This window comes from Onychomys torridus, chromosome 1 (genome assembly GCF_903995425.1).
Source record: "Onychomys torridus chromosome 1, mOncTor1.1, whole genome shotgun sequence".
Taxonomy (NCBI): Eukaryota; Metazoa; Chordata; class Mammalia; order Rodentia; family Cricetidae; genus Onychomys; species Onychomys torridus.
In genome coordinates, this window is record NC_050443.1 from 166,436,110 (window position 1) to 166,449,442 (window position 13,333).

The 13,333-nt window shown below is 43.4% G+C and overlaps 1 protein-coding gene and 1 pseudogene across 3 annotated transcripts in view; both read right to left on the bottom strand.

The window, feature by feature from the left end:
- Positions 1-3,222, bottom strand: part of Cfap43 (cilia and flagella associated protein 43) — a 100,970-nt gene extending 97,748 nt beyond the window's left edge. For 2 of the 3 annotated variants that reach the window (XM_036172000.1, XM_036171986.1), the window contains exons 1-2: positions 3,094-3,222; positions 1,703-1,956 (exon numbers count right to left, since the gene is read on the bottom strand). In XM_036172000.1, the coding sequence (XP_036027893.1) occupies positions 1,703-1,956; positions 3,094-3,158 (319 nt within the window). In that variant the 5' untranslated portion in view covers positions 3,159-3,222. The remainder of the gene's footprint in view (positions 1-1,702; positions 1,957-3,093) is intronic. The other variant, XM_036171992.1, reaches the window with a different exon arrangement.
- Positions 3,223-8,831: 5,609 nt separating this feature from the next.
- LOC118578373 lies at positions 8,832-9,420 on the bottom strand (annotated as a pseudogene).
- Positions 9,421-13,333: the final 3,913 nt, after the last annotated feature.

Here is a 13,333-nt window from a genome sequence, read left to right on the forward strand (position 1 = left end):
TCCCAGGGATTCCTTATGCAACATGGATATTGTCTACTGGTTTGAATCAACATCCAATTGCTTGCCCAGTGTGGGAGTAATAAAACTAAACTGGGGGCATTTTTTTTTTTTTTAAGACAGGGTTTCCCTATGTGACAGCCTTGGCTGTCCTGGAACTCACTTTGTAGACCAGGCTGGTCTTTGAACTCACAGAGATCTGCCTACCTCTGTCTCTTGAGTACTGACGTTAAAGGCATGTGCCACCATGTCCTGCAAGCTGGGGGCATCTTAAACATGAAGTGTGGTTTCAGTCCACACAGACAGTTCCCAATTTATGACTGGATTATGTTTTCATTAAGTTGTCTTAATCTGTAAAAAACACAGACCGATTTCTCCAGAAATAACATGTAAACTTCAGTCATGGTGCCTGGGTGGTCTTAAACTCTGGATCCTTCTTCCTTAGCCTCCCAAAGTCTGAATTACAGGTGTGTGTAATCACAATACTCAGAATAAGGTTGTGTTAAATAGGAGCAGATATCATTAGATAGAGACTCCTGGAGCTGTACAGCAAGCTCAGCCCATGGAAGTCAGCTCTAACTGTGAATGATTTAACAGTAATACAAAAATAATAGGTAGTCATGGATGAGTGCTTGGTGTGTGTGTGTGTGTGTATGTGTGTGTCTGTCTGTCTGTCTGTCTGTCTTTCTCTAGCATCACCACAAACTTAACATTAGACACAACATTTGGCCCCATTTCGTGGTTAAGAACAGTGGGGTTTAGATTTGTCTTTTTTTTTTTTTTTTTTTAAGCTGAGGATCGAACCCAGGGCCTTGTGCTTGCTAGGCAAGTGCTCTACAATTGAGCTAAATCCCCAACCCTTAGGTCTGTCTTTATTAGTTATACAAGCATCAGTTTGTGTTAGATATTCCAATAAATCACCAGGAAAGAAGAAGAAACACTGTCCTGGAAACGATCAGTTCTCTTAAGAGGTCACGTAGGACAGCAAGGAACAGGGCCTCTTTCCGGCCGTATAGCCCAAGGTCATGGGCAGAGCAAATACCACTCCAATTTTCTAATCCTGTGTTTCTCACAGTTTAAAATGTGCATGAATCACCTGAGAAGTATTGCTAAAACTAGGGTGTTGGTTTGTTAGGTCTGGTGTGGGAGCCGATTTGTGCATTTCTGAGGGAGTGGTTGTTTCTTTTTAACTTGCCTAGGCTGGTCTCCAGCTCATGGGCTCAAATGAGCCTCTCTTCACAGCCTCTAAGTTTCTGGGTGCACAGGTGAGTGCTACCACAGCAGGCTGATTCTGCCCTTTTGAGTAGTTTCTGAGGTAGCATCAGTGTGGGCAGGAAGCACAGCATACTTTGAGTCAATGAAACTTGTGGTGGTCAGCTTGGCCCCCTTCTATTTAAAACAACACTTTCATAATCCAAACCACCTTCATTCGTAAGAACTAGATTTACTCACATAAAAACATTCTTCAGCTGCCAGGTGTGGTGCTGTACCCCTTTAATCCCAGGTCTCAGGTAGTAGAGGCAGGTGGATCTCTGAGTTTGAAGCCAGCCTGGTCTACAGAGTTCCAGGACAGTCAAGGCTACACACAGAAACCCTGCCTCAAAAACAAAACAAAACAAAAACAAAAAACCAAACCAAACAAACAAATAAGAAGTCCCTCAGCTCCAGAGGTGGGAGGGCAGTATGGGGAGGGTCTCCCAGATACCTTTTAATTTGCCTTTTCTGGTCAGTGCAGGAAAGCTGTATATGTAGATGACGGGTTTTAGTCTGCGGTCAGAGAAAGCCACAACTTCGCCAGGAACGTTAGTTGCCACCACGCCCACAATTCCATTAATACACTGGAGTACAGTCCTCTTCTTGGTGTCAAGGTTAATGAATATTACAAAGTTGCCAGAAGGATAGCAGATGGTGTGGTCATTGACAAAATGAACATTCTGACTAGGGAATCCTTGCACCCATCTTTGAGAAAAGAGAGATCGCCATCAGTATAATACATTCCCTTTTCCTTTTTAACACAGCAACTAGAAAACGATCAAAATCTTTGAAATACATCTGTCCTATTTTAACGCCCTTTCTGCTCCAATCGCTCAGATAAACACATATGCTCACTGTGAGACCAATATGAGTGAATGAACTACAGAAATTTAAAAATCAATGGGTCTTGGGCCAGTGAGGTACTCTTTAGGTAAAAAAAGGAGCTTGCAGAAAACAATGTATCCGGAGCTCCTTTCTTTTAACTGTTTTTTGTTTTGTTTTGTTTTGTTTTTAAAACTAAACTTAAAATAAAAATAAAAAACCAACTAAACAAATAAAAACCACTTTGAGCAGGACAGCATGCTATATCGTTGTAAGCCACATAAGTTGCTTTGTAGTTTACACACACGAAAACTATGTGGCCCTGTTTTAGACCTAAAAATACAAATAAACGCAGGAAACAAAAGGATATGAAGTCTCCGGGAACAAAGGGGTTAGAACATGAAAGGTACATTTTAGGTGAGGTTTGTGCGGTAGTTATATAGTGGAAGGGACGTCTGGGATAAGGAAAATTCCATTTTATTTAAATATTAAAGATAAATCTGAAAATAGTGGAGAGTGAAGGACAACAGGTTTCCCGAGCCCCTTCATGAAAAGGAAGCGCACGCAGTGAAGGAGCATGCTGGATCGCAAGCAACACCCCAGAACGTGGAAGGAAACAAAGGTCTTGTTACATTTCTTTCAGATTTCTAAGGGCCAGCACCACTGCGCATAAATCCAAGAGAAAATGGGGGAGTAGGAAGAGATCCATGGGCCCTCAGATGATGGGAATCGCCTAGGACGACTCGGATGAAGAGGCGGGAGCCGTGGGTCAGAACGTGCAGGGAATACGAGGCGGGAAGAGGGCGCAGAAAGAAAGGGCGAAAGAAAGAAGAAATACTGGGCAAACAAGGGGGGTCCCTGTAGCAGGATAGCGGTGTGGTGGCGTGGGACAGTGAGGGGCGGTCATCGGGGAGGGGCCCGAGGGGCTGGACAGAGAAGCGAGCGAGTCTGCAGGAGGAGCCGAGGGGTGGGGGTCGCGGCAGGGTTTTCCTGAGGCCCCCCGAATCCGCGATGCCGCACCTCACCGACAGGGAGGAGCCGACGAAGTACGAGGCGGCATCGTCGCGCTCCCGGCCCTGAGCCATGCCCACTCAGTCCTCAGCCCACTCGGGGCTGCAGCCGTTAGTCGGTGCTCCTGCCGGGTCCGGCTCAGCGCCCGCGGAGACGCCACTGTTTACACCCGTATCCGGGAGACCGGGAAGCCTGCGCCCATTGGCTGGCGGACCGCGAAGGGGACGCGAGGGTGGGACCCCTGGATGTGGAGGCTGGAGGGGCTCAGTATTAATAAAGGTCAAAGCAGCTCTTAATGTTGCATGCTGCCCCGGCCACGTTGCTCCTAGCGACACGCCGGAACTATTTTATTTCCCTGACTGGCTGAGCCCGCTTTCCACCCTGAAGAAAGTGAGAAGCAGGAACTTGCCTACATTGCAGAACCCAGTGGACTGAATGAAGGTCAAGTCCAGAATCCAAAGGGCCAAGGGCTCAATGGCTGTGTAAGACTTCAGGTGTTCCCTCTGATAGCTCAAGGAGGCAGACGGAAGTAATCTGGTGAATGATAGCCCTTCCCCCCTCCCCTCATCCTGTCTCTCTTTCCTCCTCTTCTTCCTCCTCCTCCTCCTTTTCCTCCTCCTCCTCCATTTCTAATCCACTTCCTTCCTGGGGCTTCTTCCTCCTTTCTCCAGCCCTTTCCTCCCCACCCGGTCACTGTGAACCCCAAAAGCAAACAAAACCAAACCAAAGCAGAGGTTCTCCCAAGAAAATAATATATATTTGGGAATGGCAGAGAACATTCCAGGGAACATGTCCAGGGAACATTCACAACGAAATTGTGTTACGGCTCTGGGAAATGGCTTCCTCTGCTGGGAAATGTACCCTGGCAATCAGGAACCAAGGAAAGTCATACCACACAACAAGCCCAGGAGTGTTCCTGCCTCTGCTAGGGTTTCTCAGGGTTTCGAGCTTTCCAGGGTGGCCTGGGATTGGTAGGAATTTTGTGGCCTGATCTTGGGGCAGGCTCAGGGATGAGTGGGATTCTTTTTCTTGGCCCCAGTCTTGGTCTTCGGGTCAAATCAAGGTTTGGGTGTTCTTTTCTGGGCCTTGATCTCGAGGTCAAGTCAGCATATTTTCCCCCTGGCCGGTTTACCCTAGAATAATAAACTATGGGTGTGTTCAAATAGGTTTTAAAGAGAAAAACAAGGAAGAGTATATAAAAATATTTGAAGCAATAATCCACGGCAATAATATTTAATAACAGGAATGATGAGGTCGGACAGAAAAGATGGGAAACTATGGAGCCATGAGAAAAGAAAGGGCCCTCTAACCCGAGTCTGGCAGCCGAGAACCAAACATCCCCACCCATTAGCATTTGTGTGGGGTCTTACTCCCTTCCCATCTGTAGACCTGAAGTTTCCTAGGACTCTCATTGGAATTCACCTTCACATGCAAGGACTAAACCCCCTTGTGTCTAAACCCCCTTGTGTCTAAACCCCTTTGTGCAATCCCAGTGGTGGCTCCTGGTCATACCTCATCATTTAAACCCCATTGAAGGCACCTCCTGTAATCTCATATATCAAAAAAAGGAAAAAGGGGCGTGGTTTTAAGCACCCTTTGGCTGTGTGACTTGAGAGCTGTCAAAACTGTGTATGAGGTTACACTAAGACACTCAGTTGGAACTCTCTTGAGAATCCCACATCCACACTAGGCTGTTTTATTCTCTCCCTGGGAATCTTTCTTTCTCTTAAGCCCTGTTCTTAGAAATCTACACTAAGTGTGTTTTAATAGCCTCTTTGAGAAGTCACACCCATGCTCTTGGAGTGCTTTGTTCATCCCATGAGTTCTTTCATTCTTTCCTTTTTTGAGACAAGGTCTCACTATGTAGTCCTGGTTTGACTCAATTTTACAGAGATCTGCCTGCTTCTGCCTTCTAAGCACTGGAATTAAAGGCATCTGCTACCACATTAGACCTTTTTAAAATTCTTAACCAATTCCAAATCTGCTCCCTACTGGCTTGTCCTGAAATTCCTGAGTGTGCATGCATGGGTGTGTGCATGCATGTCCATGTGTGTGCCTGTCTGTGTATGTGTGTGTGTAAGCCATGAATTCTGGTCTTTACCTGAGTTAGGACACTCGTCCACTCCTAATTAGGTGAATTTCTCAGGTTAATTTCAGTGACAGAGTGGAGGTGTGGAGCCACACTTCTCTCCCAGTTTTCACAGACAATGTCAGTGAACAAGTTACTTCAGAGACATAAATGATCACATCTGTGTCTTTCCATATGTTAGAATTTATTTTACAACAATAAGCTCACAAGTTACACATTATATTACACATATGCACACAAAATATATGTTATAGAATGTGTACATTATGGAATGACTAACGAAGACTAGAAGAGGCTGAAGGGCTCAAAGGGACCTGAGTGAGGGCAAGGGTGGAGTTTGTGTAGATGTAAAGAGGGACACCACAGAAAAGTAGAGAGCACCAACAGGAAACCCAGCACCAAAGTGTTCTGACACGAGGCTTTGCTGCACAGGGCTCCAAGCAAGGCTCACCAGACTCCAACAAACGGCGGCGGTTTGAATGAGCCAGGTCAGAAAGGGGATCGATGCTGAGCTGAAACCCCACGGATGGAGCTGGGAGTTCCTTGCCTGCAGATCCTGTGATGTGGTGGTCTAATGCTTCCTAACCCAGTGATGGGCACGCCATCTTCCATCTGATCCAAGGGATGGGTTTGCATCATTTGTGGGTTAGGTTTATCTGATGTGGTTTAGACATACCCATGTGACCGTGTACTCCTGATTGAATTTGTTAAGTTTATAGATGGTAATAGTTTGCGTAAATAATTTATCAGTCTGTTTCATGGCTGGTATTTCACAAACAAGAGAAAGAGAGTAACTCAGCCTCAGAATCTGAATTATTTTATAATATGAGGTCCTTCGGGGCAAGGCCCAGCCTGAAAGCTACTGCTCTATGCACTAGGGAGTAACTTAGAGCAGGCTGAAACCTGACTGCTACAGTCTGAGGTTGAACACACAGTAGATGGACAGATGTCCCATGGGAGTGCTCTTTGTATGAAGTCTCAGCGGCCTCTCTGCGGGGTTGTAATCTGCAGGGGTTTTGTGTGAGTGGTAGCCATTATCTCGTACACCAGCCCCTCCCTTTGTAAACTCCTGGCTGGATTTGCTTCCTTAGCTCAAACTCATGTCAGTTGGCACCAGTCTCTCCATTTTGACCCTCACAACTCACACTTTTCTTTCCTATCTTCTCTCTCGGATTTCCTTCAGAAGCATCTGCACATCTCCCATGCACTCAGGTATGTGTCAGTCACTTGGAACAAAATGAAAATTTTCCTTCCTGGTGGAACCCAGGGGAGATGGGTAGAGATCTGCTTCACTGTATACATACAGACTTTTGATAGAGCCTGCTGTTGCCGACGTCACCAGGACCCAGGACAGGAGACCGCCATGGGAGAAGAATGCTTTATTGGTGGACAGCTTGGGTGGCAGTGGGCCAGACTCACTTAGCAATGATTAAATACAAGCATTTCCCAGTCTCAGCACAACCGACCTTTTGGACTGGACTTTAGTGGTGGGTCCTCTCACTGTAGGAAGTTGAGGTACATCTCAGACAGGAGCAATTCCATTGTTGTGGATATCCCAAAATGTCTATGGATATTCATGGGAAAAGGAAAAAAAAAAACTCTCCTAGTTGAAAAATATGAAGTAAGTAGAGCAACCATTACAGTACGGGTCAAAGGTGTTATTTGAGAGCACACCTGGTGGGTGGGACTCCAATAATGTATTGCTTAGTGGCTTGACCTTGAGAGAACATCAAGACTCTGCTCTGAGGAACTTTGTCTGAGGATAGAGTTGGTTCTGGACAGGGCTTCTGGGGGATTGGTTCCTTGCTAACACTTCCTCCTCTTTGTTTACTGTTTGGGCAGCATCTGAAACTACACTGGTTTCATCTTGGTTTAGTCACAAGGAACTCATAGAGTGTAAACACTCTGGCCTTGGGACTTACTCTGTTATTTTGTGACAATGCTGTTGACAGCATCCTTCTACTGAGCAACCAGCTAAAGCCTCAGAGGTTTGGTTTGGTGGGTTTGGGGTTTTTGGTTTTTGTCCTTTTGCTGGGTTTCCTATCTGTCTCAATTTGTCTTAACTTCTCACAAAAGCTTAAAGACAGTAAGATCTATAACACACTCCATTTTTTATCATTTGATCTGACTTTCTGCTGATTGCTTTGTCCTTTGGGGTATTGCCATGTTCCTTTGGACTAGGGAACAGTGCTTTCTCAAACACGTACTTGCTCTGTGGCTTTTCTGTCATGTCATGGTGAGTTAAGAAAAAGTGCTGTGCTGTGCTCTAGACAAAAGCCTGAGTCCACAGGAAGTAAGTGCTTCAGAAGAAACAATTCGAAAAGAACCTTTAACACTTGGGAATCTGAGGCGGGAGGACTGTGAAATCAAGGCCAGCCTGGATGACACAGCAAAAGTCTGTCTCAAGCAAAACACAGTGGATTTTTGCATCAAATGTGCAATACAAATGTGTGGCCCTGTTTCACAGTTGGACTAAATGGAGAGCGTAAATGCCGCTGCTGATACCTATGTTTGTTTTTAGTGCAGTTTTCCTGAAAGATACAAAGCTTATTAGAAGGAGGGCTGTGAGGGAAGCTGACTGTCTTGAGCTAAATGTAAGGTAAACTGGGAAGGGGAAATGTCAATTACATTTCCACAGAACTGGAGGACTTTTACTTTGCATTTATTGAAATCACTCTTTGCAACTCAGCCACCCCCTTTGCCTACGACAGCTTTTGACTTAAGGGCACAGCAAACATGTTCTCTTACTCTCTGGGGATTTTATTCCAAGCCATGGGATTCATCCTGTGAGTTCAAACTGGAGTGGCTTGCCACCCGGCCTACAGCGATTTTAAGGCATATCCCTGGTTTTGGAGGTGTTAAGCTGTGAGGAAATGTGACTCTTAGAATGAATATGATTTATAGCAGTTTAAGGAGAGTCTAGGACCTGACTGCAGTTGGAAAAACAGCTCTGCCCTTTTAGAGTGTATTGATTTTTGACTTAACCTCTGACCTAGTCTTAGCCAGAGTTCTATTGCTGTAAAGAGACACCATGACCATGGCAACTCTTATAAAGGAAACAGTTAATTATGGTGGCTCACATACAGTTCAGAGGTTAAACCATCATGGTGGGGAGCATGGGGACATGCAGGCAGGCATGGTGTTGGAAAAATAGCTGAGTGTTCTACATCTTGCAAGCAACAGGAAGTCGCCTGACTGTCACACTGAATGAAGCTTAAGAAAAAGATCTTAAAGCCCACCTCCACAGTGACACACTTCCAAGAGAAGGTGTGGCCCAGATTAAAGGTGTGCCCTCCAGCCTGAGGTCTGGATTAAAGTTGTATGTCATCCAGCCTCCTCCAACAAAGCCACACTTCCTAATCTTGACACTCCTTATGAGCTTATGGGGACCAAATACATTCAAACTACCACCTCTAAGTTTCTCATCCGTGACATGATACTGTTGATAGCACACAATTCTTAGGAATAGATTTTTACAGATGAACAGTCAACTAGATTATCTCTTAACATGCTGCCCTGCAGCATTTTCATTTAATGATGTATTTGGGACATGTTTTTATAGTTGTATAAATAGCTCTACTTCATCTTTTAGACAGTTGCCTTTTAACAGTATAAGTTTTGTATTCTTTTTCCTCCCATGAGCCCAAGTTTTATTTATTCATTTCTTGTATTTAAAGTACTCTTTGGTGACATCCTTGGCCTGAGAGTCGTTCCATAGTTCTTAAACAGTACATAAATGCAACCAACAACTTTAAATGGTTTTCCCTGTCCACCAGTTTTACAGAGGCATACCCATTCTCCTAGTTTCTTGTTGTCAACCTTAATTACATTGATTTGGTGCTCAGCACAAAGTTCCCCCACCAACTTGACGTACACAGGCTCATCACTGTTGGATGCAAGCACAGCACATGAAGATGGGCTTCACATCTGCCACATGCTAGGCTATGGTGGATGAGGGTGGTCTTCAGCACCTCTCAAAAAGCAGTATTGACATCTATACCACCTCCAGCAACAATGCCTTCCTCGGCTTCTCAGGGTCCATGGCAGAGTCTAACAACCAGCTGAGGGTTCTAATCTGAGGGATATCAAGTGAATCTAAGCACACTGAATTCTTTAGTCCACTCACTTTGTTCTTCTAAATCAATTCTATCTACACAGCTTCTTTTCTGTTCTCAGACTTAGCTCTTCTCTGTCCCTTCTTCTGCTCTCTCATTATACTAACTACTTCTTTCCACCTTCATCCTCATCCTTGTTCTTCTAAATCAAATCTCTTTCCGTGCTGTGGGGGAACCCATATATATACACACGGAGCAATTCTTTGGCAAAGCAATGTGAGACTTGAAGTTTTCAGGGTCGCAGAGAGAGAGAGGTAATAAGGATCCACACATAAAGAAATTATTGTCAGCTTCCAATTACAACCCTAAAGAGGAGTTCTCTGGTAGGGTTAACTAAAGGCTAAGATCAATTAGGGAATTCTAAAGAGTAATCCATGTGCTCCAACTATAATCTAGAAGTGGTAGCACCAGCCTGGCCTTGTCAGAAATCTCCTTAGGTCAGTGAGAAATAACTTCCTTAACTCAGTAACTAGCGAGTGGCTAAAACATCATCTCAGGAATGTGAGCAGTAAATCTCTTAAGTTAGGGTCTTGTGTGAATAACCCGGGGTGAAGGTAAGGGGTTGAGGATTTAATTGTTAGTGGTTCTTTTCTCTATCTGTGGGTGAGATGAGCTAATGTTTATTTCTCTGCATTTGTTCTTGAATAAAAAGGTATCTTAGCTGAAATACTTTTGTCTGGAGAATGGCCCTGGCCAGATGTATGTTAAAAAACAAACAAACAAACAAACAAAAAACAAAAACAACTCAGGTGGGGACAATTATCCAATCACCCCAAATGTATAGGGAAAGTTGTGCCCAAGATTGAGACAAAATCATGAGATTACATGTACACATAACATGGAAATGCATGGTAAATGGAGAGAATCATAGCTGTTATTGCACAAGAAGTTTACAATAAGAAACAGACAATTTATTCAAAAGATAGTAATTTCACAACATCTTGTGTAATGGTTTCTTCTTAGTTCTGATAGGCGGACTTTCTGAACTCTAGTTGTTACCTGCTGTATACGCCTATGGCCTTTTGCTATCAGCGGCTCTCAATACTTGGCCATGGTGGTAGATTATGGCAGTGATAGGGAAAAGGTATTTTCCATTCTAAAGAGTCAGTTTCTTAGTTGTACATGGTGGCATATGCCTTTACTCCCAGCACTCTGGGAGGCAAAGACAGGTGGGGCTCTGTGAGTTCAAAGCCAGAGTGGTCTACATAATGAGTTCTAGGATAGATAGGACTGTGTAGAGAGACACTGTCTCAAAAAGGAAAAAAAAAAAAAGAATCACTTTCTTAAAATGTTTTCCAGAATAACATACAGTAAAATATTGCTGCTGTGAGGACCAGCTTTCAGCAGCTCAGGGTTTGATGGGGAGCCTACAGACTATCAATTAACTTGATTTTTCTGAGGGAGTAAAACTTAACTCTCTGGGGCTGGCGAAAAAGGGAACACACACACACACTCTTAGGGTCTTTCCCTGGTTTTTTTTTTTTTTTTTTTTTCTCTCTCTCCCTTATCTTGTCTTTATTTTTCCTTTTTGGCTTATATATCCCAGGAAAATCTTTCAAGCAATATAAAAATTAAAATGTGGTTACATTCTGTTTTTCAAGTGAATGATTATAATGAATATGCGTAAAAAACAAGTTTCCCATTTCCCTCACATGATTAGACATCCCATGTACTATAGACAAAAAATAAATTATCCCAAGAACTCAGATATACCCATAGCCAAGCAACTAGAAATAGGTTAACTGAGTGTAAGCAAGCAAGGTGTTTTTCTCAGCCAGTTCTTTTACTGGCAGGCTGCATTTTGTGGTTACAAAGAAAGGATCAATCACTTTATTTCTTATCTCAAAAGGTGATCTTACAAGGAATCTAAAAAGAATCACAAACCTAAACTTTTGTATATGAAAAAAGAATCAGTCATCTTTACTTTAAATCTTCAGGTACATACCCATTTGTCAACAGTTTTTTTATATCGGAAGCTGAAGGCAGAAATGGGCACAAGGAATTAATCATCATCCTTGATCGTCAGCCCATCCTAGCAAGAAAGGCACATCAGCTAATAAGAACCGGGCTGCTTTGTTCTTGTTTCCCTGACCTCAGTGAGTCCCTCACTCAACTATGTGCCTTTCTAAACAAGGGTTTTCACCTCAAAGCTATTAACAAAAACATCTTAGCCTAACCTTAAGTCATACTTAAAGCTTTGTTTTAGCTATGATGCACTCTGAAACCTGTTGACCCGGGAACATACCTCTCAACATTAAGATTAAACGAACTGGAGCTAGCTGGGCTTCTGGGACTCAGTTGTTTTTCTTAAAGATTAACAGTCTATAGGGCTCCTCAAGAGAAACTCATGAGTTCTAACTTTGTGACACTTCCTGGTTTTAATTCTTCTTATCCTCTGCAGCTCCTGTTTTATTGGGGTTGGACAACACCATTTCCTGCTTTTACCTATATTATTTTTCCCACTAAGCTAACCTCTATCATAATCCCTCACTATACTTATTAAAGACCCTCAATGATCAAAATCCTATTTAAACTAACACTATTATTGTATAAAATCATTGCTTCAGTTAAACAGTACAGCTTAGGAGGAAATAATCTTCATAATAATCCACAGGTCAAAATGCCTGGTAGAACGGGTTCTTTCCAAGAGATAACTACATCACCTTAAGGTCCGTGGGAATTTCCCCATGCCCATTCACATGAATACCAGAGAAAAATGGCAGCGGCAAACATGTAAAGGCACGGCAGGAAATCATCTTCATAATCCACAGGTCAAAATGCCTAGTAGAATGGGTTATTTCCAAGAGATAATCACATTACATTAAGGTCGGTGGGGATCTCCCCGTGGCCATTCACACCACGCCAGATACCAGAGAAAAATGGCAGCGGCAAACATGTAAAGGCACAGCAGCAGCAGGAGACATCCTGGGGCTGCGGCTATCCAAGATTCACCCACTGGAGCTTTGCTTCCTGGTGGGCCAACCCTGAAGTCAATTGCCACTTGCTGCTCCTTCCTCTGACAGGGCCACCTCAGGGGGGAAAATGCATAGAAAGTTCTCAAAGGACAGCAGAGTCTACCTTGTTTCCCTGCCCCCACTTCATCTGTGTCACAGCAGAGCCACTGTCCAGAAGCCATCTTCCAGTTGAACAGGAAGTGGCTCTTGAATCATCCCTTGCATGCATTTCCATTACATGGGTAAACCACGGTTAATTCATTCCCCTCTCCATTTAGCTTAAGTCCCTGTATTTATTTATGTACCATTTGTTCCTGTGTAGCTTCCTATTGTGAGGATATTTTTCCTTCATTGACCAGACTCTGACCTTCCTACCTTATTCACTCAACTGTTTAGCCAGTATCTTTCCACAGCATCTCTTTGATGAAGTCCATTTTCACTGCTAGGGACAGTCATAGAATTAATTAAGTCAAACAGTTTATTAACTGGAGCCTTATGCTAGAGGCCCAACTCCAGCCTGAAGAAAACAAAGTAATTGTAAAATGTATGAAAAGGTTTTAATCAAAATGGCCATTTAGGTATTTCATCCTTCATTCTGGGCTTATATGAGCTTTAGGTTTAAATAGAGGGAGAATTTGGGGAGTGGGTAAGAGGCATACACAATTAAACAGTGCTGGTCAGGCTGTGATTGGTCCAACCATAGCTCAGTCTGCTTCTACAAGATAATCTTTAAGGGAGTCTTTTTGTTCATGTGGACAATCTGGTTCGTCTCATAAGACGATCTGTCTGCAATGCTCTATTATTCCTGGAATCCAAGGTGTCTTCAGTTTCAGAGAAACGAGGAGCCTATCTGCTATCTGGATTGGGTGTTGTAAAAAGATAATGGTCAGATTCTTCAGTTATTCTTAACTTATAAAAACAAATGTTTTTATTTAAATACCAACTGTAAGACAGTTAATGTGACCTTCAACAACCTGAACTTAATCCTGTCTACATAGATTATATATTTAAAAGTATGAAGTCATCTATCACTTTTCTGAAAAGTCACAGGAGGATGCTATATCAAGTAGATATATCTGGACAGTGAAGGT